This window comes from Xenopus tropicalis, chromosome 8 (genome assembly GCF_000004195.4).
Source record: "Xenopus tropicalis strain Nigerian chromosome 8, UCB_Xtro_10.0, whole genome shotgun sequence".
NCBI classification, from domain to species: Eukaryota; Metazoa; Chordata; class Amphibia; order Anura; family Pipidae; genus Xenopus; species Xenopus tropicalis.
In genome coordinates this window covers 40,569,881-40,596,323 of record NC_030684.2, presented here as the reverse complement: position 1 = coordinate 40,596,323, position 26,443 = coordinate 40,569,881, and the positions used below count along the sequence as shown (strand labels likewise).

The window sequence follows — 26,443 nt, the reverse complement described above, 5'->3', positions numbered from 1 at the left end:
AAGCCCTGGGCTTAAAAACACACACTCCCCACTAGTGAAATATGGAGGCAAACTTTTATTAGCCCCATATTTTTAAGATGATCTGTAGCTGGGAAATCTACAGAATTGTTATCCCCTAGTGCTTTAAAAAAACTGTTTCAGATGAACCCAAGAATAAATAGCCGGCTGTAGCCTTTTACTAGCATGGCAGCTGCTCCATCGTAAGATGGGAATTTTCTGTGAACACAATAGTGGCACATAATTGTACATCTGTTTTTAAACTCAAACCTCATTTATCAGGCTATAGCTAATTTAGAATATGATTCAGAGCTCTGTGGTTTATGTTACACGGGTTGGACAAAAAGTGTCAGAATGAGAGACCATAATTAAGAAAGGGTTTGTCAAAACAATATTCAGAGTTACTGTAATGTATGTAATAAATACATTTTCAGTGGACAGAGGTATGCATGGAAAATATGTATACATTATATATAGCAAAGTAGTCTTTTATGGTGGCTCAGCAGTTAATTCCTGGCAGCACTGGGGGACCTAAGTTTGATTCTGACCTGGCCACTATCTGCAAGGAGCTCATGAAATTGACCTTACTGTGCTTGCTTATGTGATAGGAAGAGTGTAAGCTCGAGCTTGGTAGGAACTGATGTCAATGATGAACAATCTCTGGAAATGGCTATGTAGCATGCTGGCACTACATAAATGATAATAGAATTAATGGGATGCCATTCAACAGAAAGTTATTTTTCTGACCTATGGATCTTCACCTCCCACCACCTCCAAAAGCTCTTGGCTCTCAGTGGGTTCTGATATTTGTACTTAAGCAAGTACAAGAGTTGCTGGTTGAGCAAATGCTGTCTCCACCTTTTACTATACTACCTCCCATAACACACAGTCCCTTTTAGAGGCCATTATCCCCTCAACTACACTACACTGGAGCTGCTGTACTGCCTCAACATTCAGGGTGGGGCCTGTTGAGCTTTCTCAGACTTTACCTACTTAATATATTTGATTAAATCCTTCTGCCAAAGTTTTAAGTTAATACACAACTAAAAGACATTTAATCAACTTAATATTTTGAGTATTTAACTTATCATCAGACTTAATTGATATACCAGACCTAATTTTGTGCATTGAATGATAGAGAAATCTTCCCTCTAACCATTTGTTTAAAAAAGTTTAAACAGAGACAAACACTCAGTGGATTTATTTATAAGAGAGCAGACAGATAAACAGAGCAAAAGCATTTGGCTCACTTTGTTGCCTCCGTGTTAACGTTTAGAATGAGAAAATGATTTTCTGGCTTGGGGCTGAACCCTGTTTCATTTCAGCCTGCTCAACGACTTCATCATGGCTCTTAGCACTACAGAACAAGAACACTTTCTAAATTGGGTATCAGAAACCCCAAAGCCAAGGCTCTCATTTAGTACTGGTTAGTTGTAACTCACGTAGAAACAGTCAGTCATAAATGCAGATTTTTGTTGGGTTAGGCAGAAGAACAGGCAAAATGAAGGTTTGTTTACACCAGCGCTTTCCAAATGGCAACTGGTGGCTCGGTGATATTTGGAGTTGCATTATTCATTCATTTATTATTATTATTTAAGTATACATTCCCCTGCCCTGAGGTAACTACAAACCATCTGGGAAAAGAGAACCATGCTGTATGAAAACATTACACTTTATGCATACTCACAAGGCATTTTTTTTTTTAAAGGGCAGTGTCAAGCTGAGAGCTGCAAAGTACACAAATGATGTAAGGTGACAGGGATACAGTGGATATATATGGCAGCTTCCTCTCCTCTACCTCACCCCCTTTCCAAACTGTATGTGCCTCACTAGTCCTGTTCAGATTTCACTTCTTTCTCCCTCTGCCCCTATATCTGGCCTGTTTCTCTCCAATCTAGCCCTTCCTCTCTTTGGCTCTGTTTCTAGTTATCCTGCCTTTTCCTGTGCTCCCCTCTCTGGTTGGTAATTTTGTTCTCCTATCTAGTCGATTCCTCTCTTTGGCCCCCACTCTAGGACTTCCACCTGTCTGGTATTTTAACAGCCTGACCAGTAAAAATTATGCTTCATTCCAGTTAATGGGGAAGAAAGGTAAAAATGTAGGAATCCTGGTATTTTTTCCAGAAAAACCCTATACCTCTCTAATGTGGATGCCTCTCTCTGGCCCCCTCTCTAATGTGAATGCCTTTTTTGTGGCCCCCTCTGGTATGCCTGTGTTTTCTCCCATTCCAGAATCTGGCCAACCTTATGTCCTGAAAAAATAAAAATTCCACGTGCTTTGGTCATCCCTCAATGATAAACCTCCATCTCAAAGGACTTGGACAGTGCTGCTTTACACAATGGGGAAGGGAATAGCACTGGATTCCCACCTTGTAGTATAATCTGCTCCTGCATTATTATATGATGTATTAAGAGCTGCAGATCCAGGATCTGGAATATTGTTCTGAATGTAGTGACCCTGCATTTTTCCATTTTGAGACAACTATCCTTTACTTTATCAGACACAAGTAATTTACAGTGTCCTTACCTGGAATTTAACTTGGTCTTGCTCAGGGCTCGAGAGAGGGCTGAGGAAGAGGAGCGTCTGCGTTGTACTGACCCCTTCATCTTCTGCAGGAAAAGAAAACACCTTAAAATTATGCTTAAAAATGTGTGTAGCAAAATTAATTGGAACCAGTAAAACCACCATAACATTCAGCTGTATTGGGCTGAGAAAAGCAGTTTCAGCGTTTCAACCCACCACTACAGCTCCCAGCAGCCTCCCAGAAGTTCTAGATCATCAACAGAGCAAATGGTGAATGTGCACAAGTGAACCAATAGCTCTTTCGCTCTTTCAAAAATACTGCTTGGTTGCTATAGTCATTAGAAAAAAATTAGATTAGATTAGGTCCAAATGCTGCAAATGTCACATGACAGATTGTTCTCACTGTCCCTTATGCCAATCCCTGGCATGTGCCCCCAGAGATAAAGAATTGTCTGAAAGTATAAGTTCTGCCCCTTACCCACAAAACTCCCTACAAATACATACATATCATTTTCATTTACTTATTTACATAATCATTTTCTACTTTCCAACTTACATTGATTTTTGGTAATTTTTAACCCCCCCCCCCCCCACACACACACACTAGGGTCAGCGTCATCAAAATCCAAGTAACCAACCAGAAAGCTCAGGTCTGCATTTGTGAAAAGCCACAAAATCCTTGCCTAGAGTGGCAGGAATCTGGGGTGGCCATGGCATACCACCTGGGGTACAAGTGTACAGAACAAGAGAGTCAAATAGCTGTCAATATCTTCTGCTTGCCCAGTCCCTAGTACTGCAGGTGGGGCAGCATGGTGGTGGGAACCTAGGCACACCCCACCATTAAATCTAAGTAAGTTGACACCTTTTGAAGGACCCAACTGCTGCAAGCAAGCCTGGACTGGCAATCGGTGTGTTCTGGTAAATGCCAAAGGGGTTTCTGTAAGATGCCATAGACAGTGACTATTTGGTGGCCTGGTAATGATCTGTTTAGGCCGCTGTGCACTTAAAATGCCAGAACTTATTTTGAATCCCAGTCTGGACCTGGCAATAGGTGTTTGAAAACAGGCAATACGTGTATGTTGAGATCAGCCGTTCTTCTTACACATAGGGGCACAAGTAGGTACTATTGCTTTGCTAGTGCCAACGTTAAGCATATACATCAAACAAAAGGCACTTTCTTTTAAGACTTTCAGACTCCTTATGAAGCCATTTCAGGTTGCGAGTGGCTCCCTCCAATGAGGCCTTATTGGGTAAGGGATGTTGGTTTCGACTGGGCTTCGGCTTTAAACCTGTCACCCGGGAAGCTTCATCAACAACGGACTCTGTGTTATGTTTCCAAGGAAACACCTCAAAGTTTACCCGCTCTTGCGCTTTGGGCTCGGAGCTGTAACTGTGCATTATCCATCAGTGAGCTGCCAACTTCAGATCTGTATTTCTTGGCACGCCAACTTCGAATATTGTTCAATTTAAACCCATTTATGGCTTAAAGCAACAAAGGGTTTTCTTGTTTTCAGTGAAATTTGAAAGAGGATTAAGACATTATATGTCACATATGCCTGGTTTATGCATAGAGTGATATGTAATCTAAAAAAACAACAATTTGACAGGAAATTGAAAGAATATAGAAAAAATAAATTCCATGGGGTTGAATGAAATCATCAGGCTTAAAAACAAAAGCATGTTTAACAAGTCACACACGCAGTGGAACCTATATGCCATATAGAGAAATGGAAGGTATTAAAGGGGTGGGTCACCTTTAAGTTAAAGGTTAGCATACTGTATCATAAAATGTACTCTTTCCTAGCAACTTTGCAACTGGTGTTCATTATTTATTCTTAAAGGAGAATGCAAGTCAAAATTTAAAAAGCATACTGCCCAATAGTCCTCCTATTGTTTAGTATTTAGTATTGTTTAGTTGCGAGGGGACATGATTACTCTGTACAAGTACATTAGAGGGGATTATAGGCAGTTGGGGGATGTTCTTTTTTCCCATAAAAACAATCAGCGCACCAGAGGTCACCCCTATAGATTAGAGGAATGGAGCTTCCATTTGAAGCAGCGTAGGTGGTTTTTCACAGTGAGGGCAGTGAGGCTGGGGAATGCCCTTCCTAGTGATGTGGTAATGGCAGACTCTGTTAATGCCTATAAGAGGGGCCTGGATGAGTTTTTGGACAAGCAGAATATCCAAGGCTATTGTGATACTAATATCTACAGTTAGTATTACTGGTTGTATATATATAGTTTATGTATGTGAGTGTATAGATTGGTTAGTATAGGTTGTGTGCTGGGTTTACTCGGATGGGTTGAACTTGATGGACAATGGTCTTTTTTCAACCCTATGTAACTATGTAACTAAGTAAAAACACCACACTTTTGGCTCACCTAATCAAATATTTACTCAGTCACACTTACTTCACATTTTCTAGAACAGGCAGCCATCTCTAAAAAGGTATTCTCCCTTCCTTTCCCTCCTTGCTTCATACTGCACATGTGTTTCATTCCCTCCCCCCCTCCCCTCTGCCAGATCCGCTTCTGATTGGCTGGTGGGCATGTGTAGCTCAGAACAGCAGACAGGATCAAGTTACACACATGCTCAGAGAATAGGAAGGCTGCCGCTGGCACCTACAGGAAGGGGAGAGAGATTTCAGTGATGTCACTGTAGGCTTCACACTGCTGTAGGCTGCCAGCACCATATCTCAGAGAAGCAAGCAGGGATCTGGGAATTTAGATATGCAGTAAGTACTTAAAAAGAATGCCTTTAGACTTACTTTTAATTTATATTAACCTTTCATTGTCCTTTAATAGTTTTTGCATTATTTGCCTTTTTCTTCTACCTCTTCGCTATTTCATTACTTATAATTACTTATTTTCCAATTCTGTTACCTCCTAAACTTATTTCATTCTCTTATTCAAACCACTGCCTGGTTGTTAGGGAAAAAAATAAGGCATTAATATGTAATTTTTATTTATCCGAGTCACTTATTTGGTATTTAGGGTAGGCGTTATCAGGACGGTTGAAGGGAATAGGGTTAATTGCATATGGCTATGGATGACAGGTAATGACCTGGCAAAAAATGTTGATCATTTTTTTTATATAAACCTCCTGCAATGTTTGGGGGGTATAGTTTCCATTTACAATCTGGTTTATAAAAAGAAGTCAACCAGTATCCATCTGTAATACTGTGCTATCCAGGAGCAAAGTAATGTATCTGTATTGCACCCAGTACAAGTAAATTTAAAGGAACAGTAACATCAAAAAATTAAAGTGTTTTAAAGTAATTAAAATATAATGTGCTGCTGCTCTGCAAAAAAATGGTGTTTTTGCTACAGAAAAGCTACTATATAAATAAGCTGCTATGCAGCCATGGGGGCAGCCATTCATGCTGGAAAAAAAGAGAAAAGGCACAGGTTACATAGCAGATAATTAGTAGATAAGCCCCATATAATGGGGGTTTATCTGTTATCTGCTAAGTAACCTGTGCCTTTTCTCTTTTGAATGGCTGCCCCCGTGGCTACACAGCAGCTTACTTATATAAACTATAGTAGTCTTTCTGAGGCAAACACACCAGTTGTAGTAATGCAGGGCAACAGTATATTATTTTGTAATTACTTTTATACACTTTCATTTTTTGGTGTTACTGTTCCTTTAACTAAACACTTTTCTCACTGCTGCCACTAAAGCGCAATTTTTTTTTAACATGAGTTTGGGGAAAAAAATAAACCTTGAGTGATTTCTCACGTTGTGCACGTTGCCATTAATTGTCAGATCTTTGGAATTCTGGTGGGGAAAACATTGGTTTTTTTATGTCCTGTGGAACAGAACAAGAGGTTCTTTGAATGCAAAACACTGGCAGCATCAGGGGTGGGGTTTGGTAAATCGATTCCCATCACTAAATCCAGCGTGGTTTCTAGGACCTTGAAAGGGTAAATGGATGAGAGTTGCTAAAAAAGCAAGGAGCACAAACAATAGAGTCTCTTTTCCATTTTATAACTAGGTTAATATTTTGGCTGGAACTATTCTGTCCAGGAAAAACATTCAAATCAGCGCAAAATAGATGGAATTTTATGGTCATCAAATGCCAAGCATGATCATATTTAGCAAGAGTAGGTAAAGAAACGGAACATTAACCATGTTAGTGCCATGCAACATAGAATCTACAGCCTTGCTAGGAAGAGAGCATTGGGCCAAAACCTTAGACAAAAAGAACTGAGCATCAAAACATTGTCATATGTTTTATAGCGGTCATAAAATAGGGTTAACATGATGTTTTCCCCTCTAGGTATCAAACATCTCAGATTGTAACCAATCACAGTTTGATCAACAGGTATCACTTTAATTGTCCAGCCAATGCTACAATGCTTGAAATTGTGTGTGAGGGGTGATTTATGTCATATTTCAGCCTCAACTACTACTATGTAATTATGTCCCTTAAAATTAACTACCACGGGACAAATTCATTTTCTTACTTTTCCATAAACACTCAGTAAAAAAATATTGGCCCAGGTCGTTCTACACAGGGAGCCTTTATACAGGGTGCCTAGTTAAATGGAGGAAAAATGTGCAATATGTTTGGTTGGCATTCATGTCCTCTATGTAACTTAGGGGACATGGGATGTAATGTTTCCCACATTTAAGAACCCACTGTATTCAAAGTCTAGTCATTCCATTGTATTCCATAATTGTCATATTCCCAATAGTATCCAGCTGAATCAAATACAGCTAAGATATGAGGTCTTTGCTTCTAGAAAAGAAGAGACCATTCTAGTGATGGGTAATTTATGTTTTAATACAATTTCCAATACACAGGGTAAAAATTCTAAAGGTAATAAAAGTAGTATGGGATCAATGGGATCATCTGAAATGTATTATCCAGAAAGCTCCAAATTACAGGAAGGCCATTTCCTATAGAATGCATTTTAAGCAAATAATTCTAATTTTTGGAAAATTATTTGTTTTTCTTTGTAATAATAATACAGTACATTTTACTTGGTTGCAACCAAGCTGCACAATATATTGTGGAGGCAAAACAATCCTATTGGGTTTAATGTTTAAATGATACATGGCAAACTTGGAAAAAAAGATTTCAAGTAAAAGATCCCATACCTTGTACTTGATGATAACGAATATAGCATGAATTCATGTTAGTGGAAAATTGCTCTTACTGGAATTTATAGGATTCTCCAGCAAACTAAAGGGCATGATAAGCCACATTATGGCAAATACCATATGAGTATTTATGTGTGTGTACATTTATATCCTGTATGGATATACATGGATATATATCCTGTATGGCAGTGCTGTCCAACTGGCGGCCCGCGGCGACCCCCCTCTGTGTGGCCCCCCACCTGTCTGGCTGCTTTGATGGCTTACTCTTGTGTAAGCTTTAAATGGTATCAGTACTGTGATTAACTGCCCCCCCCTGCATGGTTCTCACCTCAGATTCAGGCTGTAATCAGGCTGTATTGTTTAAATATGTAATCCCCTGTGTTGTTCACACCTTTTAATCTCTGCATTGTTCACCCCCTGCAGTGTTCACACCTCAGGCTCAGGCTGTAATCACCCACATTGTTCCCCTGTTCACACCTCAGGAGCAGTAGAAACCCACAAATAATCCCTGCATACTACAAAAAGAACATATACTGAGGTGGTACTGCAATTAAAAAGTTTTTTAATATATATTTATTGTGCAGACTGTAGGAGCAGTGCCAGCATTGTGTCACTGTAGGCTGCCTGTGTGTGCCATACACACGGGCAGCATAGGGCAAGCAGAGTATGGCACACACAGGCAGGGTAGGGAAGGCAGAGTATGGCACACACAGGCCAAGTTTGGCACAAACCAGCCAAGAATGGCATACACAGTGAAAGTATGGCACACGCAGGCAGGGTAGGGAAGGCAGAGTATGGCACACACTGGCAGGGTAGGGCAGGCAGAGTATGGCACACACAGGCCAAGTATGGCACAAACCAGCCAAGAATGGCACACACAGTGAAAGTATGGCATGCAGGCAGGGTAGGGCAGGCAGAGTATGGCACACACAGGCAGGGTAGGGCAGGCAGAGTATGGCAGGTTTTTGCTGTACTACAACCATTAATATGGGTATGGTCATGTGATAACATGGGTGTGGTTTCAAAAAGGGGAGTGGTCAAAACTGGCTTCCATTATCGGCCCTCCACCACGTAGGTCGGAAAAATTCCGGCCCTCGGTACAACAGAAGTTGGACAGCACTGCTGTATGGGATCAGTTATCCAGAAAGCTCAAATACTGGAAGGCCATCTCTTATAGACTCCATTTTGAGCAGATAATTCAAATATACTTCCATTTTCCCTGTAATAATAAAAAAATACCTTGTACTTGATCCAAACTAAAATAGAATAAATCCTTACTGAAGGCTACACAATCCTATTGGGTTTATTTATAATTTAATTGATTTTTTAGTTGACTTTTGGTGATCCATATTACAGAAATATCCCATGGCCATTCCTCTTTTATGTGACCGATAAAAGATTTGTTTATTTCACTAGGTGGAAACCAAAATGTTAGGCACCCCCTAGTGAAATAGATCACCAAGATTTTCCTTGGGCTGGTGCAGTTTTCTATGGGTTGGTGCAGTTTTCTCCTAAGCGCTGCACTGGCATCTCTATACATATGGTCTTCTCTCCATTGGTTCTTGGTATTGTGCACAGCAGAGTAGATCTGCCAGGTTTATTCTACTGTTTATGAGTGAACATGGATTTTCCCAAGGGGACGCTGATCAGATGTTCTTCCACAGGCTGGTGCACTTTTCTCCTAAGAGAAGCACCAGCCTGGGGGAGAAATAAACGATCTACTTTACTGTGGGGTGCCTAATATTTTGGCACCTCGCAGTGAAATTGACTTTACATGTGATTAAAATTTAAAATATATTTTTACAGTTCCATTGCAGTATTTTGCAGGTAAAGACTACAACAAATGATAACTAGAATTGGTGGGGAAATATATTGGGTGGCAAATTTCACATGATTGAGGGGGCTTGCTCTCCCACTCCAAAAGCAATAAATACACCCCCTTGGTGTCCCCCTCTTGTCACATAACCGGATGTGCCATCACATCTTTTCTGAGCTTTACGCCCTTTTTTCATGCAAGTAGGTTTACCCCCAGAATAATGCATTCAGATGCTGTGGATGACACCCTTTTAATGAAGTAGCAAAATTGCCAGTAAAACAAGGCAATACAGACACCAACTCTCCTTCGCAACAGTATTTTTTGCCTTTTCTTCATGCAGTAAGAATTGGGGATATTCTGCATAAGCCGTTTCCTGCCTTGGACATCTGCTTCCTCTGTGAGCCAAGCTTGCACGCAGAGTGCATCCCCTCTCACCACTTCTGCATTGGAGCCGCTTGCCATTTGTCAGGGAGCCTTACTCACATTATTTGCAGAAGTAGATCTTGGCGATTGGCATCCGTATCAGACATGGGCTGACTGGTTCTCGTTATTCTGCAAGGCGTGCTATTTGCAGAAATAGAGACTTACATAACTGCATCTGTAACCAGACTTTGCCTTTTACTCTGTTTTGCAATATGTGACACTGTGTCATGTATACCCAACAGAAATCCCCTTAGTTTTACTGACCTCAAGAAAATATAATTTTTGTCTAACTGGCAAGTCATTTTTTATAAACAAAACAATGGGGGGGGGGGGGGGGGCACCAGCTTCCACATTACAGGAAGGTGGCACAACAACTCATGACTGGCTGAACCAAATCCTTAAAATCATATGAAAATGTTAGGACCCCAGCACATCCAGTTAAAGGAGAAGGAAAGGTAAAAACTAAGTAAGCTTTATCGGAAAGGTCTATGTAAATACAGCCATAAGCACTCACAGAAACGCTGCACTGACTTCTCTGTGAAAAGATTTCTTGTGTCTGTAATTTATGTGCAAGAGACACGCAGCTCTTTGCTGTCTCCTCTCTCCTGCTCCTGCTCCCCCCTCCCTCAAGAATGCTAAGAACTCACTCCCCCCCCTTAGGAATGTGAATCTGAGCCAATCAGCAGGAAGCTGACTCAGTCTTACTAACTGAGCATGTTCAATTGGTCTGGGTGTCTGTGCAGGAGCGCGGCATTATGGGAACTTTCTTTACCCAGCTCAGCGTTTTTTCTTCCTGTTTGGCTTCTGATCATCTGAACAGGTGAACTATGGGGAGACTTAAGGGCACTATTGAGACAACTGAAGGTTTGCCTTCAGTTGAACAGCACTGCTCTAGGAAATCTCTCCAATATTGAAAGCTCTCAGGATCAGCCTGTAACACCAAAGACTGGACAGGTGGCACTTTTACCAAGAAGGTGGAGGTGTTGCCAGCTTGTTAAGAATCTGATCAATTGTAATGAAATAGGACCACTGGTTTGCGTTGACATGGGTAATGCTGTTTAGCCATTTTGTGATCAAAAACTTGGAAATAAAAACATGTTGGGCCAAGGAACATACATTGATCAATCCCTTTTTTGTTAATATTCCACTTATTCTGCACCACACAAGCAAATATTCTCCATTACCAATACCAGGACATAGTGTAGGTGCAGTCCACTGCTCCAGGGTACTTAATGTGCACATACATGAAAAAACATAAAAAATAATGTCTGAGCAAGGCAGCCCAATTCCATGACAGGAATTTAAAATAACTAAGTTCGTTAGTGGCTAGATTCCCTTTACTGCTGACATTAACCCTCATATGTAAAAAAAGGCACTAAGTTTGCCCAGTAGCATATATATATAGCAAAAAAGGTTTCACGACCGGCACACCCTTTTAAAAATATCACAAGTTTATTGTGTAATAAACTTGTGATATTTTTAAAAGGGTGTGCCGGTCGCGAAAACTTGAAAAATAATTACATTAGGCTGTGCACCCAGTAAGAAATAACGTTTTTGCCATTGGAGTGCAGACACTGTATATGTATATATATATATAGTTTATTGGAAGCCCAATAAATTAAGATATATTAATAGATACTAATAGGGTCAAAGACCTTGACTCCATAGTGGTAATTAACACCTATCTTGGAAGCTCAAAAGTCATCCTTGTTTACAACAACCTTGCTTTTCTTCAGCACCTTTAAGATTTGACTTTTAAAATGTCCTCGTTAAATCTAATTATTGTCTAAACACATGTACAGCTGGCCCTAGACACAAAGAGAAATGCATGCTGTACAGACATTTTTTACCAATATTTACCATGCTGTATAATGTAACATAGAACAGTACAGATCTGTAGTTTAAACTTGTGGGACATGTGGTCCCGCTGGGAGGCATTGAGCAAAAACGCCTCTCGCTCCATCGCATGCAGTGTGTCTAATCTCTTTCTTCAGCTCACAGCAGCCAAGTTAAACAACAGAAAAAGCCTGATTTCCCTGGATCTGCCAGATTGCAACACTCAATGTAATAACATTAGAACAGCTGGAAATTGGTTCTGATTCTGGCTGTTGGTCAAAAGTATCAACTTGGCCACAGTAGAAAAGACAATAAGGAGAAGAAGTGATAAAGGGTCACATTTATGGGACAGTAGCCATCAAATCTGCCATATTGGCCTTCTTTTAGTATCTACACTCAACGAATGTCAAAGTGGATGTGTTACACAGGAATGTATATTTCCACACTTGCTTGGTAATGCATAACTGGAACATAAGTGGCACTGGCACAGTCTGCATCCTTTCCTTCAATAGGCAAGAGAACCTTGCATTTATCTCCTCTATGATCTTTATGTTGGTCATCAAATTAATTAAAATAAGTAAAAATGAATACATTTTAGTTATAGTAGCTTTTTCAGCAATGTGGCTGAAACTATAGCTTTATAAAAGACCAGGATCTCAAAAGCTCCATATTACGATTCTTTCTTTGATGCTCATTTTCTATTAGTACGAGGCTCACAAATACAAATCACTTGATGTTACAAGTCATAGCCAATAGCTCAACCTGAACCTAGAAGAATCCTTATCCATGCAGATGGTAATCAACATATTAGGAGAACTGAATCCTAAGTGGTACATACAGCTTTAGCAGTGAATACTTTGCCCATGTCACCTCTCGCAATGTCATTTAATGGAGAGATGGAAATGCTCAATGGATGTTTTTGCTTTAAGGTCCAACTGTCAACAACGTAATTTAATTCTGACTGTGTATACATGTGCTATATGTTGATCATATCAGTACTGCAATTTCCATGGGAAAACAATCCTAGTAACTGAAGGCCTTTGTGATAACAAAATCCATTACTTTAATGTGACTTTTTTTTTTTAACATTCCTATTTCTAAGGGTTTTTTTTAGATGGGAACCCTAAAAATAGCACCCCAAACTATTATTTAAAAAGAGAGACAAGTAACTGCATCCTGTGTCGGTTTAGAATCATTTTAATATGGGAGTTCATATTTAACTCAATGTTTAGAACAATGTTGACAGTGATATTCTGGGACAAATTTCCATTTGTCTGCATATGTTTTTTTATTGTTTGTGGTTTTGAACTATTTAGCTTTCTGTTCAGCAGCTCTCAAGTTTGGAATTTCAGTAACTATCTGTCCAGCTTAATCTTGTAACTGGCCTACCATTTGACTGACAAGTGCATGGGCAAGGGCATGAATAAAAAGATCACCAACAATGGTATTGCAGCCTCAGAGATCAATCGTTTTTTTACTTTTTACCGTTGGGGATGACTGACCCTGCCAACCAGATAGCAAGTGACAGGTTACTTTTCATTATAGATATAAATAAGTATGAGAGAGTAGCCATTTACATACACCTCTACTTTTCTAAAATTTAAGGCAAGAGAAATGTCAGATTCCACTTGCATGTATGAATGTAAAGGTGTACACAAAAAGTTGCACTTTCCCCTGTGATAATTAAATATATTTGCCATAACCTAGTCCATATCTGTCTTGTAGTATATTCCCCTTATAAGTACAGTGCCCAGAAATGATTCAGTGCCAGTACTGTAATCAGTATCAAGTGCTGGGATTTCTCCTAACATCTCACTACTCCTTGGCTACAATCTGAGCTCTCATATCGCAACAATAGTGTTTACCGTAACGTAACACAACTGTTAGCAGCTTGGCGCTGGAAGAGTTCTCTTAAATAAATACGGCTCCCAGCATCTGGAATTCATTAGAACAAGCTGCTGATTTCTTACCTCTTATGAGCATCACCTCCTGCCACTGATCCTGAGTGTTTAGCCATGCAGCATTCCTAGAAAGAACACTCTCTTTAACTTGCAAAGCACTCGCTTGATTAATGGGAAGTAAATCATGGGTGATCTAATGGAACATTCTGTGGTCAATAGTGAACTGCAGAGATCTACTGGCAGACCATGAACTATCATTTGCACCCCCTGCTGTCAGTTTTGTGCTAAAGAGACCCAAACAGCAGTTCTTATTTCTCATGTGGCAGCAGATGTAAGTGCTTGTATTGCCATTAATCTGTGTACAGGGTTAAGCTCATGTTCTGGTGCAGTTCAGGAGGGCAAACATGCAGTGCTAAATGGTGCATTGTATTTTTAGGAAAATTCATTGCTGGATGTGAAAATATATATGGAAATGTACCCTATATAATACATGATAAAGGATGTTAGAAGTTCTGTGCAAAAAAAGCAGTCTAAAAACTAAAAGCATTTAGTCAACAGCCCATAGGTTACAAAACAGTTCATAACCTTAACTTATAAGTTTATTGACATCTGCTACCCTTAGGCTGTACGTGAATAAAAATTCCCCCCCAACCCAAAATCTGGTGTACCCCATTCTTGAGATGAGGCCTAAGACTAATGATTGATTTATGGGGAAACTGATGTTTGCATCCCTGGAACCAAATACATTTTTCATGCATGCAGCTTCTATAGCTAAGCTATAGCTATGCCTTCACAGGTTTTCTCATACACTTATTTTAAGGGCAACTAAACCTCCTCTGGTTTTTTTTTCTGGAGCCCTATTGCACTTGCTCAGTAAACCTCAGTGCCCTCTATACCTGCTGTCTAAATGCAAAGAGACATCATACTCCCAGTTCTTGGCCATACCCACATCACGACCTGGCTACCATCTCTGGTCATGTTATATATAGTGTCAGGCTTTCCTGCAGCAACTCTCCACCAGACCAGATCTGCTTCCAGCATAAACCCTCCTGTTTGACAATAACTGCCAGGTAGCCTAAATCCAAATGTGACAAGGACACAGAAGGCAGCCTGCCAGGGGTGTAAGTATGGATAGGGTTGCAACCTGTCCCGTTTTGAACTGGACAGCCGATTTTCAATTATTGCATACCTGGTTTTCCTAATTTAAATTAAATTTGCCATGGGGCCCAGTAACGTCTAGTAATGCCACTGGCAGCCACCAATGCATTTATAGTAAATTTGGGGGTTGGGGTGGTCATTTTACACTGAAAATATAATTATTTTAGAAAAGGGGCAGGAGGGTCTGTGCAGGTTTGGACCTTTAGTTCCCCTTTATCTGCCTTTAATCTATAATTCGCTCTTGTTAATACAAAACTAAAGCTGGCCATACACGTTCAGATTTTAGTCTTTTTCCGGGGAACGTTTGGATATTGATCATACACTTAAATTCAACAATCTGAAACTAACATTCAAATTAAAATTGTAGGATAAAGAACTAAAAATAACAAAAAGGGGGATGTTTGAACATAAAATAATTGGCAGATACTAATCATATGAAAGTGATGTCCCACATGCATTGCAGTTCCCCCAAGGATATTGTTAATGGACTAAAATTTTTTAACCTGTCTGATCGACTAAATGACTGATCGCCATTGTTGGAACGATAATTTGGAGCCCACGCAGTCCACAAATTTAGCGAAACTACTTTTTGTAAGATTATATTGGTGCGTGTATGGCCATCTTAAGTGCATGCTTTATTATTATTATTATTTATGCACACTGAAGCTCAGCCATTTTTCTATGCAGTCCTCAATCGTTTCAAACCCTGTATGTCGCAGGGAACTTAAAGTGGCCCATTTACTAGCATTGTATCTTATTTGTTTTCAGCACTGAATTATGCAAATTACTCGGAACCAGGAAAAATTCATAATCAAAAAACCCACAAAAACACTAATACAAAACTTCTAACATCTAAAAGATGGTGAAGTCATATAGAAGTCAATGGGAGCCGTCCTAGGCAAACTGTATCAATCTTTATTTAATTTGTGGTTTTAGAGGTTTTTGTGTTTGTGTTGCTTTACAAAATGAATATTTTGAGGTTTTCAGATTCTTATTTGGATTCTTTTTGATTTGTTTTTTTGTTTGTCCTCTTTATATTAGACTGTTCTTTTAATCAATTACTTAACCTTTGTGGTTTTAGTGAAAACTAGATTGATAAACGGACCTCTAGGGCATAATACGTAAAAACTCACACCCACATTCTAATTATTCCTATGGGATTTTTAGAAGGGTATTTATCAATGGATAAAAGGTAGAATTTACCATTTAATAAATATGCTTCTAAAAATTCCATAAACCTACTTTTAAATGTTTCAATTGCAATTTAATTAGCGAACACCTTAACACTGTGCATCTTCCAGTTTGGTTTCACATTTTGTTACATATTGCCAGCATCAATTAAAGCATAACTGAAGGAAACCACAGCACTTCCCCGAAGGTTTATTGGCACAATAACTTTATTTCTTAATTTAATACTGTACACTGGATTTATCTGAGGGTGTATTACTTAATCACTAGCAGAATAATGTTATATATAACAACACTAGCTTCTTATTAAAAATGCCCCCTTCTACGGTGTCCTGGTGCTGAAATGATGAAATAATTGTATTTTCTAAGTTCTTTAGCCAAGAGACAATATGACTCATAGCGAGAATAGGTTTTGATCTTGGCAGCATCTTATTATGTGGGCAGACATTTGCCTCAGCTACTTACAAAGCAATCAGCTGTGGTTATAGCGCTTTGGGTGTTCATATGTACCCGGTGTCTGTCCCTTTATCACCGATTGCTGCTGTTTGCATTCAGAGATTATACTGTGAAACAGCAGTACCTATTGCAACAGAGGCTGGCATTAACTTTAAATGAAAAATGATTTGGGGTTTTTAAAAACCACAAGGCAGTGACTTACCGATGATGACACATTTTGTCCCTAAACACTCTATTTTCAATGGCACAGCTGCAAAAACTTGAGGCCCAACTCACTTAGGAGCTCCAAAGTTGGGTTGCTTATAGGGTTGCCAACTGGCTGGCATTTTACTGGCCTAACTAGTAAATCACCAGTAAATTGGGATTATTAGTCAGATGTTTGGCGGTGAATTTATAGGTCCCTCTCCTTCACTCACCTCTATGAGCACAACCCAACCTGCCCAATTAAGCCCACCATTGCCGCAACAACCCCCCCCCCCACAATCAATCAGTTAACATCACTTCTTTGCCCCCTTCAATGCAGGACTGTCAGCATTCACCTGCAACAGTCCATTTGCTGTCCAACCCCATTTCCTTTGTATCTGTGCAGTGCATGAATTCAAATACACTCTGTTTCTATACATGGTATAGTTTCTATGATTTTGAAAGTTAAGGTTGTTCTGCCTAGAGAAGATTCTTCCTTAGCAGGGGCTTTTCTGCCTAAGGCAGACATGAGAGCTTGCATGGATTTTGCAAATACACATGGATTATAAAAGGTCATGGTATATGGTCATGGAACTCCTCAGTCACTTATAATATGGCACCAAACTGTAAATTATATCCTTATAAAAGGTGCTTAGTGATGTCATCAGTTATAGTCTGAGCTTGGTGATGTAATTTCTCTCACATGACTCACTAAAATTTGTATATTATAATAAATGAAGTATCCCCTGTAAAATATGACGATATTAGAAGTCACCTCGGAGTTCCATGACCTGTATAAAAGCACTCGGTTTTCCGAGTACCTCTTGTGCCTCAGTGACTTATAAAATCCCAATAGAGGGTAATTAATTCACTATATAATACACAAAAGCCATGACTATCCTGCAAATTATATCCTTTTAATCAAAACATAGTGATGTTATCAGTTATAATCACTGCTTAGTGATGTAATGTCACATGACTCAATAAAACTTGTGTATTAAAATAAATAAGGTATCCCTTGTAGTAAAATATGAGGATTTTATCTTTGGTTTTGTGCCTTCATATAGTCATGGAACTCCTTGTTGACTTATACTATCCTTATATTTTACAACAAGTGTACAACAATCTTACATATGTTATGTCACTTTGTTATAACAAAGAAAATAATTTTGGGGGTAACAAAATAACTAATGATGTGTGGGCCGGCCCAAAACCCATGGCTCACCTGGTCAGGATGGGGAGGGGGCAGCTTTTTGCCAAACCACACATCACTAGTGGAAGGCTGTTGAAGTTCTAGTAACACATAGCTGCCAATCAACAGGTACCATTTACTGGTTGGCTGTTTTAAAGCAAGCAATGGTTGCTATGGGTAACTTTGTGGCAGATCAATGGATTTCTTAATATTCACTCTAGAGCTGCATAACCAGTAACGCTAAAGAACTTCAAACACAGACTTGTTTGTCGTCCATCCGGCGTAGTCTGATCAAGGTAAAGAGATTTTACTGAAACGTATAAAGTCTCGTTACGGTTCTATAACCTGTATAAAGACATTTGGCCTATGGCCGTCTGCCTTTATATGGTCATGGAACAACCTTGTGTTTTCTAATAGTCTAAAGAAGAGGCAGTAACCTGTTTATGGAGCTGGCTGACGCAGTGTAACAAAGGAGTCAATGAGTCAGAGCTCACAGTAAAAAGTCATTTGGTTGAGATGATTTGGTAGCATAAAGAGCCAGTCCTGTTACACAATAGGTACAGATACACACAATGAAACAAACTATAAGAGTCAAACACTAAAATGCCACAAGGCAGGAGGGAATGAAAAAAAAATCTGCAACAGTTATATTAACAATATCACAATGTCCAACATGGCTCCGTGGTAGAAACAGTGTGAGTGTACAAAGTGGCTGGCCACACTGGCTAGGCGCCCCAGGCCACGAAGTGAGTGGCGCCCATTCAGACAGGTCCTGTGCAGGACTTAAGGGCTCAGACTAGGGGCAGGCAGAAAGAAGCAGTACATGCCTAGTGCTCCACCACTGTTGTGCCCTAGGCACATACCTCTTCTGCCTACCCCTAGTTCTGGCCCTGAGTTTGGGAGTCCAGGCCATTACCATGTAAGTGAATCGAAGGGCAATTCAGGGGGTTTGTTACCCAGCCACCGCTTAAACTGAGATAGTCAGTTATGCCGACAGCCAGATCACCAGCCATATCTCCCAACAGTTCCATTAAATATGGCCAGTGCTGGGTTGCCCTACAAAGGATAAAACTTATCGGGTGACATATCTTGGGAAGGGGCACCAGAACCCTGGGCTCCCATATACTAATGAAACACAGGTCATTTTTTTCACTGGCATATATAAGCCAACAGAGAAAAGCCTCTCATCTGTATGCAGGGGGCGGAAGGTAGCAGATTGGCTTTTCTTCACCGGCATATATATATGATATAGTGGCCAAAGCTTGGGCAGTTTATCTTCAATAAATAAATAAATGTGATGCCTGATAATCACCCTGTGTGCGCTACCAAATATCTCATACATGAGGTTATCCACACACCCTGTTCTGAGAAATCTTTTTAACTCACAAACAATACATTTTTCAGTTAAAAAAAGAACTCAGTGACCCTGCAAATCTCTGGAGTAACATATCCATTCTGTGAAGGTGAATAGGTTGGTTATTGTTTGCTGTACAGTATATATATGTCTCGCTCTGTAACTGAACTCACTTTAGGAACTACCATACAAAAAAAAGGCAAAGCAAACAGCAGCTGTATATATTACACACTGTATATATAACACAATGTAGCTCAAGATGGGGATAAAAGGAAACAAGTCTGGTGAGTTCATGTATATCCTGTCCCTTGTGTGTTTTTTGTGCTATCTATAATAGGCGCAAGCCTGAGGCAAAGTAGACATTGTAAGGCATCATTATGCAACTAATCGCCCTACAGCTGTTGTACTTCAACAACTCCTAGCACCTCCCAAGATGTACTTCAATATCAAGGGGCTGCGGTTTGGGGTTAATATACATACAACAGTTACTGCCACTTGTCTCATCCTACTATACATACTATAACACAGCCACGGTCCCTTCCCAGAGCAATTATAGCCACTGCTACTACATGCACCATCTCTCCCTACTATACCTGCTATCCCACAGCCACAGTCCCTTCCCAGAGGCTATTATCCCCACTGCTACTATAGGCACCATCTCTCCCTACTATACCTGCTATCCCACAGCCACAGTCCCTTCCCAGAGGCTATTATCCCCACTGCTACTATAGGCACCATCTCTCCCTACTATACCTGCTATCCCACAGCCACAGTCCTTTCCCAGAGGCTATTATCCCCACTGCTACTATCGGCACCATCTCTCCCTACTATACCTGCTATCCCACAGCCACAGTCCCTTCCCAGAGGCTATTATCCCCACTGCTACTATAGGCACCATCTCTCCCTACTATACCTGCTTTCCCACAGGCACAGTCCCTTTTCAGGGGATAGTATCCCCACTGCTACTATAGGCACCATCTCTCCCTGCTATCCCACAGCCACAGTCCCTTTTCAGGGGCTAGTATCCCCACTGCTACTATAGGCACCATCTCTCCCTACTACACACAGCACAAACTAATACGATTTTTTTGTATTCGGACTACCTGCTTTCCCACAGGCACAGTCCCTTTTCAGGGGCTAGTATCCCCACTACGACTGAAGGCACCATACTAAGGAAATCAGCTAGATCTGATTCATTAAAAAGAAAAATATTAGCATATGGCAAATCCCAAACTAAATCCTGGATTCTGAGCGTCCCTAGAAGGAAGCCCAGCAAGTCATCACTAATGGAACAAACATCTGTATGTGAGCAAGAAAATATTAACAATTAACAGCGAAACCTTAATTTAACATACCCTGATTTTCAGTTTTATCTCATTTTATCTCATTTTATTTTGGAAAGCTCCAAATTACGGAATGCCCATCTCCCATAGACTCCATTTTAATCAAATAATTCATAATTTTAAAACTGATTTCCTTTTTCTCTGTAATAATAAAACAGTACCTTGTAATTGATCCCAACTAAGATATAAATAATCCTTATTGGATGAAAACAATCCCATAGAGTTTAATTCATGTTTTATTGATTCTTTAGTAGACTTAAGGTATGGAGATCCAAATTACAGAAAGACCCCTTATCCAGAATACCCTTGGTTCAGAGCATTCTGGATAACGGGTCCTATACCTGTACACTATGCATTTCCCTGATTTTACATTTTTTCAGATTTTACATAATTTTTTTCCAGGCCCCTGAAAAACGTAAAATGGGGGCTCTACTGTAATTTAAAGCAGTTCTTCAGTGCTACATTATTATATTATTATAGACATATATTATTATAGACATATTTATTGACAGTACTTCCTCAAATCTAATGTACAGCAATTTTCAGCAGGGATGTTTCAGCTGGCTAAAAAGTCCCAAAACACATGAGACACACAGGTCAGGTGGCTGGTTTGGACTAACTTCCTAGCTAGCAGGCCAGGCCTCTCTGGTCATTAAGCCACTGGATGAGCCCATCACTCTATTTTGCCATCTCTGACATTATAGTAAAGGCGGGTATGGGATCTGAAGACCCTTTTAAACCTCAGACCAGATCAGGTGTTGAAAAGGAGTTCCACATCACTGGCTTCCATTGACTTAAATGGAAACTCATGAAAGTGCAGTTGTGAGCACCCTTTACCAGATATACACTGGAGGATTTTCAAGCCAAACAGTGCTGGGCAAAAAATGCTGGAATGTGGAACCATCAACTGCAATTATCAATATAAGGTAACCATACACCAAAGTCTCCCTCTACCTCCATGAACTCCGTTTATGGGCTCGTCCCGTTTAGTGTGTGAGCAGCTCTGTGCCTGCTCCATGCATGCTGGGCTACACTAGGTTCATTGTAGGAGTGTGGGCTTGCTCTCAGCACAGGAACAGGAGTCAGATGGAAATCAGTTTTGGGGAGAGATATCGCTAGGATATATATATTTTTAGTTCAGAGCATTCGTTGTTCTCAGTGCTATATTTGCTACTGAAACAGTTTCAATAGTGTCCTAGGGGGATATTAATTACCTAGACCTGCATCATGCACAGTATAAACATCAGGGGGTGTTAAAAGAAAAAATTATTTAAGCACAAATTGTGCATATATAAGTGTGCACAAAATATTTCTTCTAGAAATGAGTAGGAGCTGCCACAGTGCTACAGTCAGATGTGAATACAGCTATACATAAATGCAGAGAAGGACATATCTTGAGAAGCAGGTGCCCCCTTCTATGCCAAATTTGCTCTAACACAAACACAAACTTTAAATCTCTGTTTACCGATCCCTGTGTTTGTGTTGCCAAAAATCCTTGTGTACAGAAAGGCATTCATTCTGTAGATGCTATGGATGAACCCAAGGTTATTTTTAGCCTAGAAATGGTCTGAGGGCAAAAATAAGACTGTGTTAATAAATATATGAAGTTATGCACAAGGACTTCAAAGTTATTAGCAACTATAATTGCAACTGAAAAAAGTATAACCCTTTCTGTTCTTTGGCTCTGACTTGAATAATGTCGTTTTTAAGTGATTGATACCTTTAACCATTCAAATGCTGCCAGAAAGGCTAGCCCCATTTAAAAATAACAAAAGCACTTTCTAACACAGCTTAATGTGTTTGTGTATTTTATTCTTAGCAGGTTCCCTGCATTTAAACCTTTGTTAATAATAAAGTTTTCAATGAATCGTTAGCAACTGGGTCAGCTAATCTAACTGAAATGTCTATAGAAAAAAATCTAACTTATAGAAAGTTATATATGAATGAGTGTCAAATGCACAGAGGGCCCAGCCCCAGGCAAATCACAAGAGGAATTATGATACAGTCTAAAAGATACAGGGAACAGTCATCAAATGTAATTGCATTAGAATAATACCATGAACCAAAACACTGAAAGCGATGGTGAGGGGGTGAGTTGATTTGTTGTAGTCATGCCTCAGGACTGTGGTGAGTATATTACACAACTTGCAAGCTGTCTTAGGGGCTGATTTACTAAGACACGATTTCGAATCCGAATTGGAAAAATTCCGATTGGAAACGAACATTTTGCGACTTTTTCGTATTTTTTGCGATTTTTTTCGGCGTCTTTACGATTTTTGCGTAAAAACGCGAGTTTTTCGGCGTCTTTACGATTTTTGCGTAAAAACGCGAGTTTCGTAGCGTTAAAACTTAAAAGGCGCGACGTTTCGCGCAAGTTTTAACGCTACAAAAAAATCGCAACTTTGCGCAACTTTCATAATGGCTACGAAAAACTCGCGTTTTTACGCAAAAATCGTAAAGACGCCGAAAAACTCGCGTTTTTACGCAAAAATCGTAAAGACGCCGAAAAAAATCGCAAAATTACCGATCATTACGAAAAAAACGCAATCGGACACATTCGGCCCGTTCGTGGGTTAGTAAATGTGCCCCTTAGAGTAACTCTGTTTAACTCATGAAAAAGATTAACATTTTAAAGGAACATTAACACCAAAAAATGAAACTATCAAAGTACTTAATATATTATGTACTATTGCCCCGTACTGGTAAAAGTTGTGTGTTGTGTTTCAGAAACCCTACTATAGTTTATATAAACAAAGCTGCTGTGTAGCCATGGAGGCAGCCATTCAAATTGAAAAATAGAGAAAAGGCACAGGTTACATAGCAGATAACAGATCCGTTGCATAGATTCCCCATTGTATTCCACAGAGTTTGTTATTTGGTGTGTAACCTGTGCCTTTTCTCCTTTTTTCCAGCTTGAATGGCTGCCCCCATGGCTACACAGCAGCTTTGTTTATATAAACTATAGTAATCTTTTAGATGCAAACACACACCTTTTACCAATGCAAGGCAACTGTAGATTATATTTTAACTACTTAAAACATTTTCTTTTTTTGGTGTTACTGTTCCTTTAAGGTGAATGTCCCTTAATCAGTCTAATCTATCTAATCTATATAGCCCTTGGTGAAGCTCAAGGTTCTCCTCCCAGAATCCTCATGTTGTCCTCAAAGCATGTGTTCAAGTTTTATACACACCTGTGCCCAGGAGGATACCCCCATGAAAAGAAACAAAAATATCCAAGCAATATTATATATATATATATATATATATATATATATATATATATATACCGAATACAACACAACCAGCACCAAGGGTCTTGTGGTTCAAATAAATATTAGTGTATTATAATTGCATGTACAACCGATGTTTCGGTCCCTTTTGGGACGCAATTATAATATACTAATATTTATTTGAACCACAAGACCCTTGGTGCTGGTTGTGTTTTATTCGGTATCGATATGGTATTCCGTGCACAGGGGCAGCTACATGGTAGCAATTTTGAAGTGAGGTGCTGTTGTGTGGACTCTCTTTTATAAATATTATATAGATACATTCTATAAAGCTGCACAGAAACCAGTGTTTATTTTCTCCATTTGTGTATTTCAGTTGGCAAAGGAGTGCCCACCACTATTACTATTTTTACTATTATATGAATAGGAATCACCAGCTTATATTTATTATATAAATAAGTGCCAACACAGCATCCTCCAGCTACTGAGGGCTTTAAGTAAATATAGGTAAATAACAGTGGGAGGTTACAGGCTGTGTAGTCCTTCTTTTATATATGGCTGGGCACGGGGCTCCATGCATCAGCACCATTAAGAAAAGTCTTGAAAGGCAGAATAAGGATTTATGATTTCTCTGGTTCCAAAGGGATGCATTGGCAACTCTCCAGTATGGAAGCAAAGTTAGCTGCATTCAACATAAGACAGTAAAATGTTCCAACATGGCTATTTACTTCTGGTAAAGAAGTAAATATTAGATGATTATGTTTTTGTTGTGAAGTACACAAACCTGATGCTACCAGACACTGGCAGGAGTATAGGAAACAACTGACCCTGTTACATCCCTTCAGTTACTGACCATTGTGGGTCTTTGTGGCTTCGGAACATTATCATTAGCACTGCTACTTGCTGAATAACTCTTGGATGATCCTGTAGGGCAGCAATTCCCAACCAGTAGCTCAGGAGTAACATATTGTTCACCAACCCCTTGGATGTTGCTCCCAGTGGCCTTAATGCAGGTGCTTATTTTTTAATTCCTGGCTTGGAGACACGTTTTAGTTGAATAAAAACCATGTGTACGTACAAACAAAGCCTCCTGTGGGCTGCCAGTCCATATAGGGGCTACCAAATAACCAATCATAGCCCTTATGTGGCACCTCAGGGACATTTTGTTATGCATGTGTTGCTCCCCAACCCTTTTTAGAAGTAACAGGGGTTGGGTACCCCTTCTGTAGGGCAACCCAAATGAGCCACTACACCTTTAAAAAATAAATAAAGGGAAGCCGAACCTCAATACCATGCTATTATCAGAGCCAGATTGACAGTCAACAGATACATTTTTGGTGTATTACTGGGCTTTTATATACCTATAGTTGCCAGTTGCATGGCTCAGGCATGAAACCCCCTAACTAGGACAAACTGGGAACCCTGGGTTGAATTTGGAATCTTGCCACATCCTGAGAGAAATTGATTGTAAGCTCTCCTGCCAAGCACACAACAGCTTCTCTGTACTATTACACATATGCATTTCAGATATGCAAACATACAATATATCTTTGTCTGTCTTAAATATGTGTATATTAAGTTGAAATCCCTCTTGCAGCCAAACACACATATATATTTAAAGTTATATACGTTAATACATATAACAGGCGCATTCCAAAGCAGCCACTTACCTTTCCCCCCTCCTGAGAGAGAGTCCCCGGGTCGTTGCTGTGTCCCTGGTGCAGATTAGCGTTCTGCTGAGGGGTCATTGTCACACGGTAGCGCCGCTGGGAAGTGCATGGTGGCTCAGTAGGACATGTTACTGTCACGGCGATTGGGGGGGGGGGGGGGGGGGTGTCTGGCTTCAGGGTCCCACTTTGATTAATAAACTGGGCTGCACAGGGGGAAAGACTTTTTTCGGGTCAGATCCTTATGTTTAGCCGAGGGAGGCTGCATGAGGCAGCGCAGACAGTTAACACTGACTTGGGGCTGACTTTTTTTTTTCCCTCCTCCTGAGCTGAGGGAATGCAGAGTGGCGCTGCTCCACCTCACAGGCTGACTAAATAAGGACATTCATATAGGAGGCTGTGCTCAGGCTGCCCTCTCTACTCCTACACTGTTTCTCTCTGGCAGATGGAAAGCAGGCAGTGGGCACTGAAATTCCAAGGCAGGTATTAGCCTTTGCTCCAGCTAATTGCCAGGGACCATATCAGAGCTACTTATTATAAAATGAGGTAGACAATTAGTAATGACTTTTTACAGGTGCACAGCTGCCTGCCCATTCTTATGCCAGGCTGTAGGGGAATTGCCAGTTAGGGGCACACTGGGTATTGCTTTTTTTAAATGGGTAAGTGCTGCAATCAGCCTCAGCTGCAGAGCTTCCAATCACTCCTCATACCTGAGGGGGCGGATATAAAGGGAGTGGGCGTGGCCTTAACCTGAGGGAACACAAGGTTTCAATTGATTTGGCTGGTCTTGGTAACCAGGTAACTAGGATAAGTTGGGTCCTGAATGATTATCAGATCTTTAAACACTTTGGGGCACATTTACTTACTCACGAACGGGCCGAATGCGTCCGATTGCGTTTTTTTCGTAATGATCGGTATTTGGCGATTTTTCGGAAAATCGTTGCGATTTTTTCGTAGCCATTCCGAATGTTGCGCAAAATCTGGCGATTTTTTTGTAGCGTTACTACTTGCGCGAAAAGTCGCGCCTTTTTCGCAACTTTCGTGCCGAGTACGAAAGATTCTGATTCATTC

The 26,443-nt window shown here is 40.1% G+C and overlaps 1 protein-coding gene across 1 annotated transcript in view; it reads right to left on the bottom strand.

Moving 5' to 3' along the window:
• Positions 1-26,066, bottom strand: part of LOC100486629 (rho GTPase-activating protein 20) — a 48,471-nt gene extending 22,405 nt beyond the window's left edge. The window contains exons 1-2 of the mRNA XM_002936793.5: positions 25,376-26,066; positions 2,522-2,604 (exon numbers count right to left, since the gene is read on the bottom strand). Coding sequence (XP_002936839.2) covers positions 2,522-2,604; positions 25,376-25,453 — 161 coding nt within the window. The 5' untranslated portion in view covers positions 25,454-26,066. The remainder of the gene's footprint in view (positions 1-2,521; positions 2,605-25,375) is intronic.
• Between the last annotated feature and the right edge of the window lie 377 nt (positions 26,067-26,443).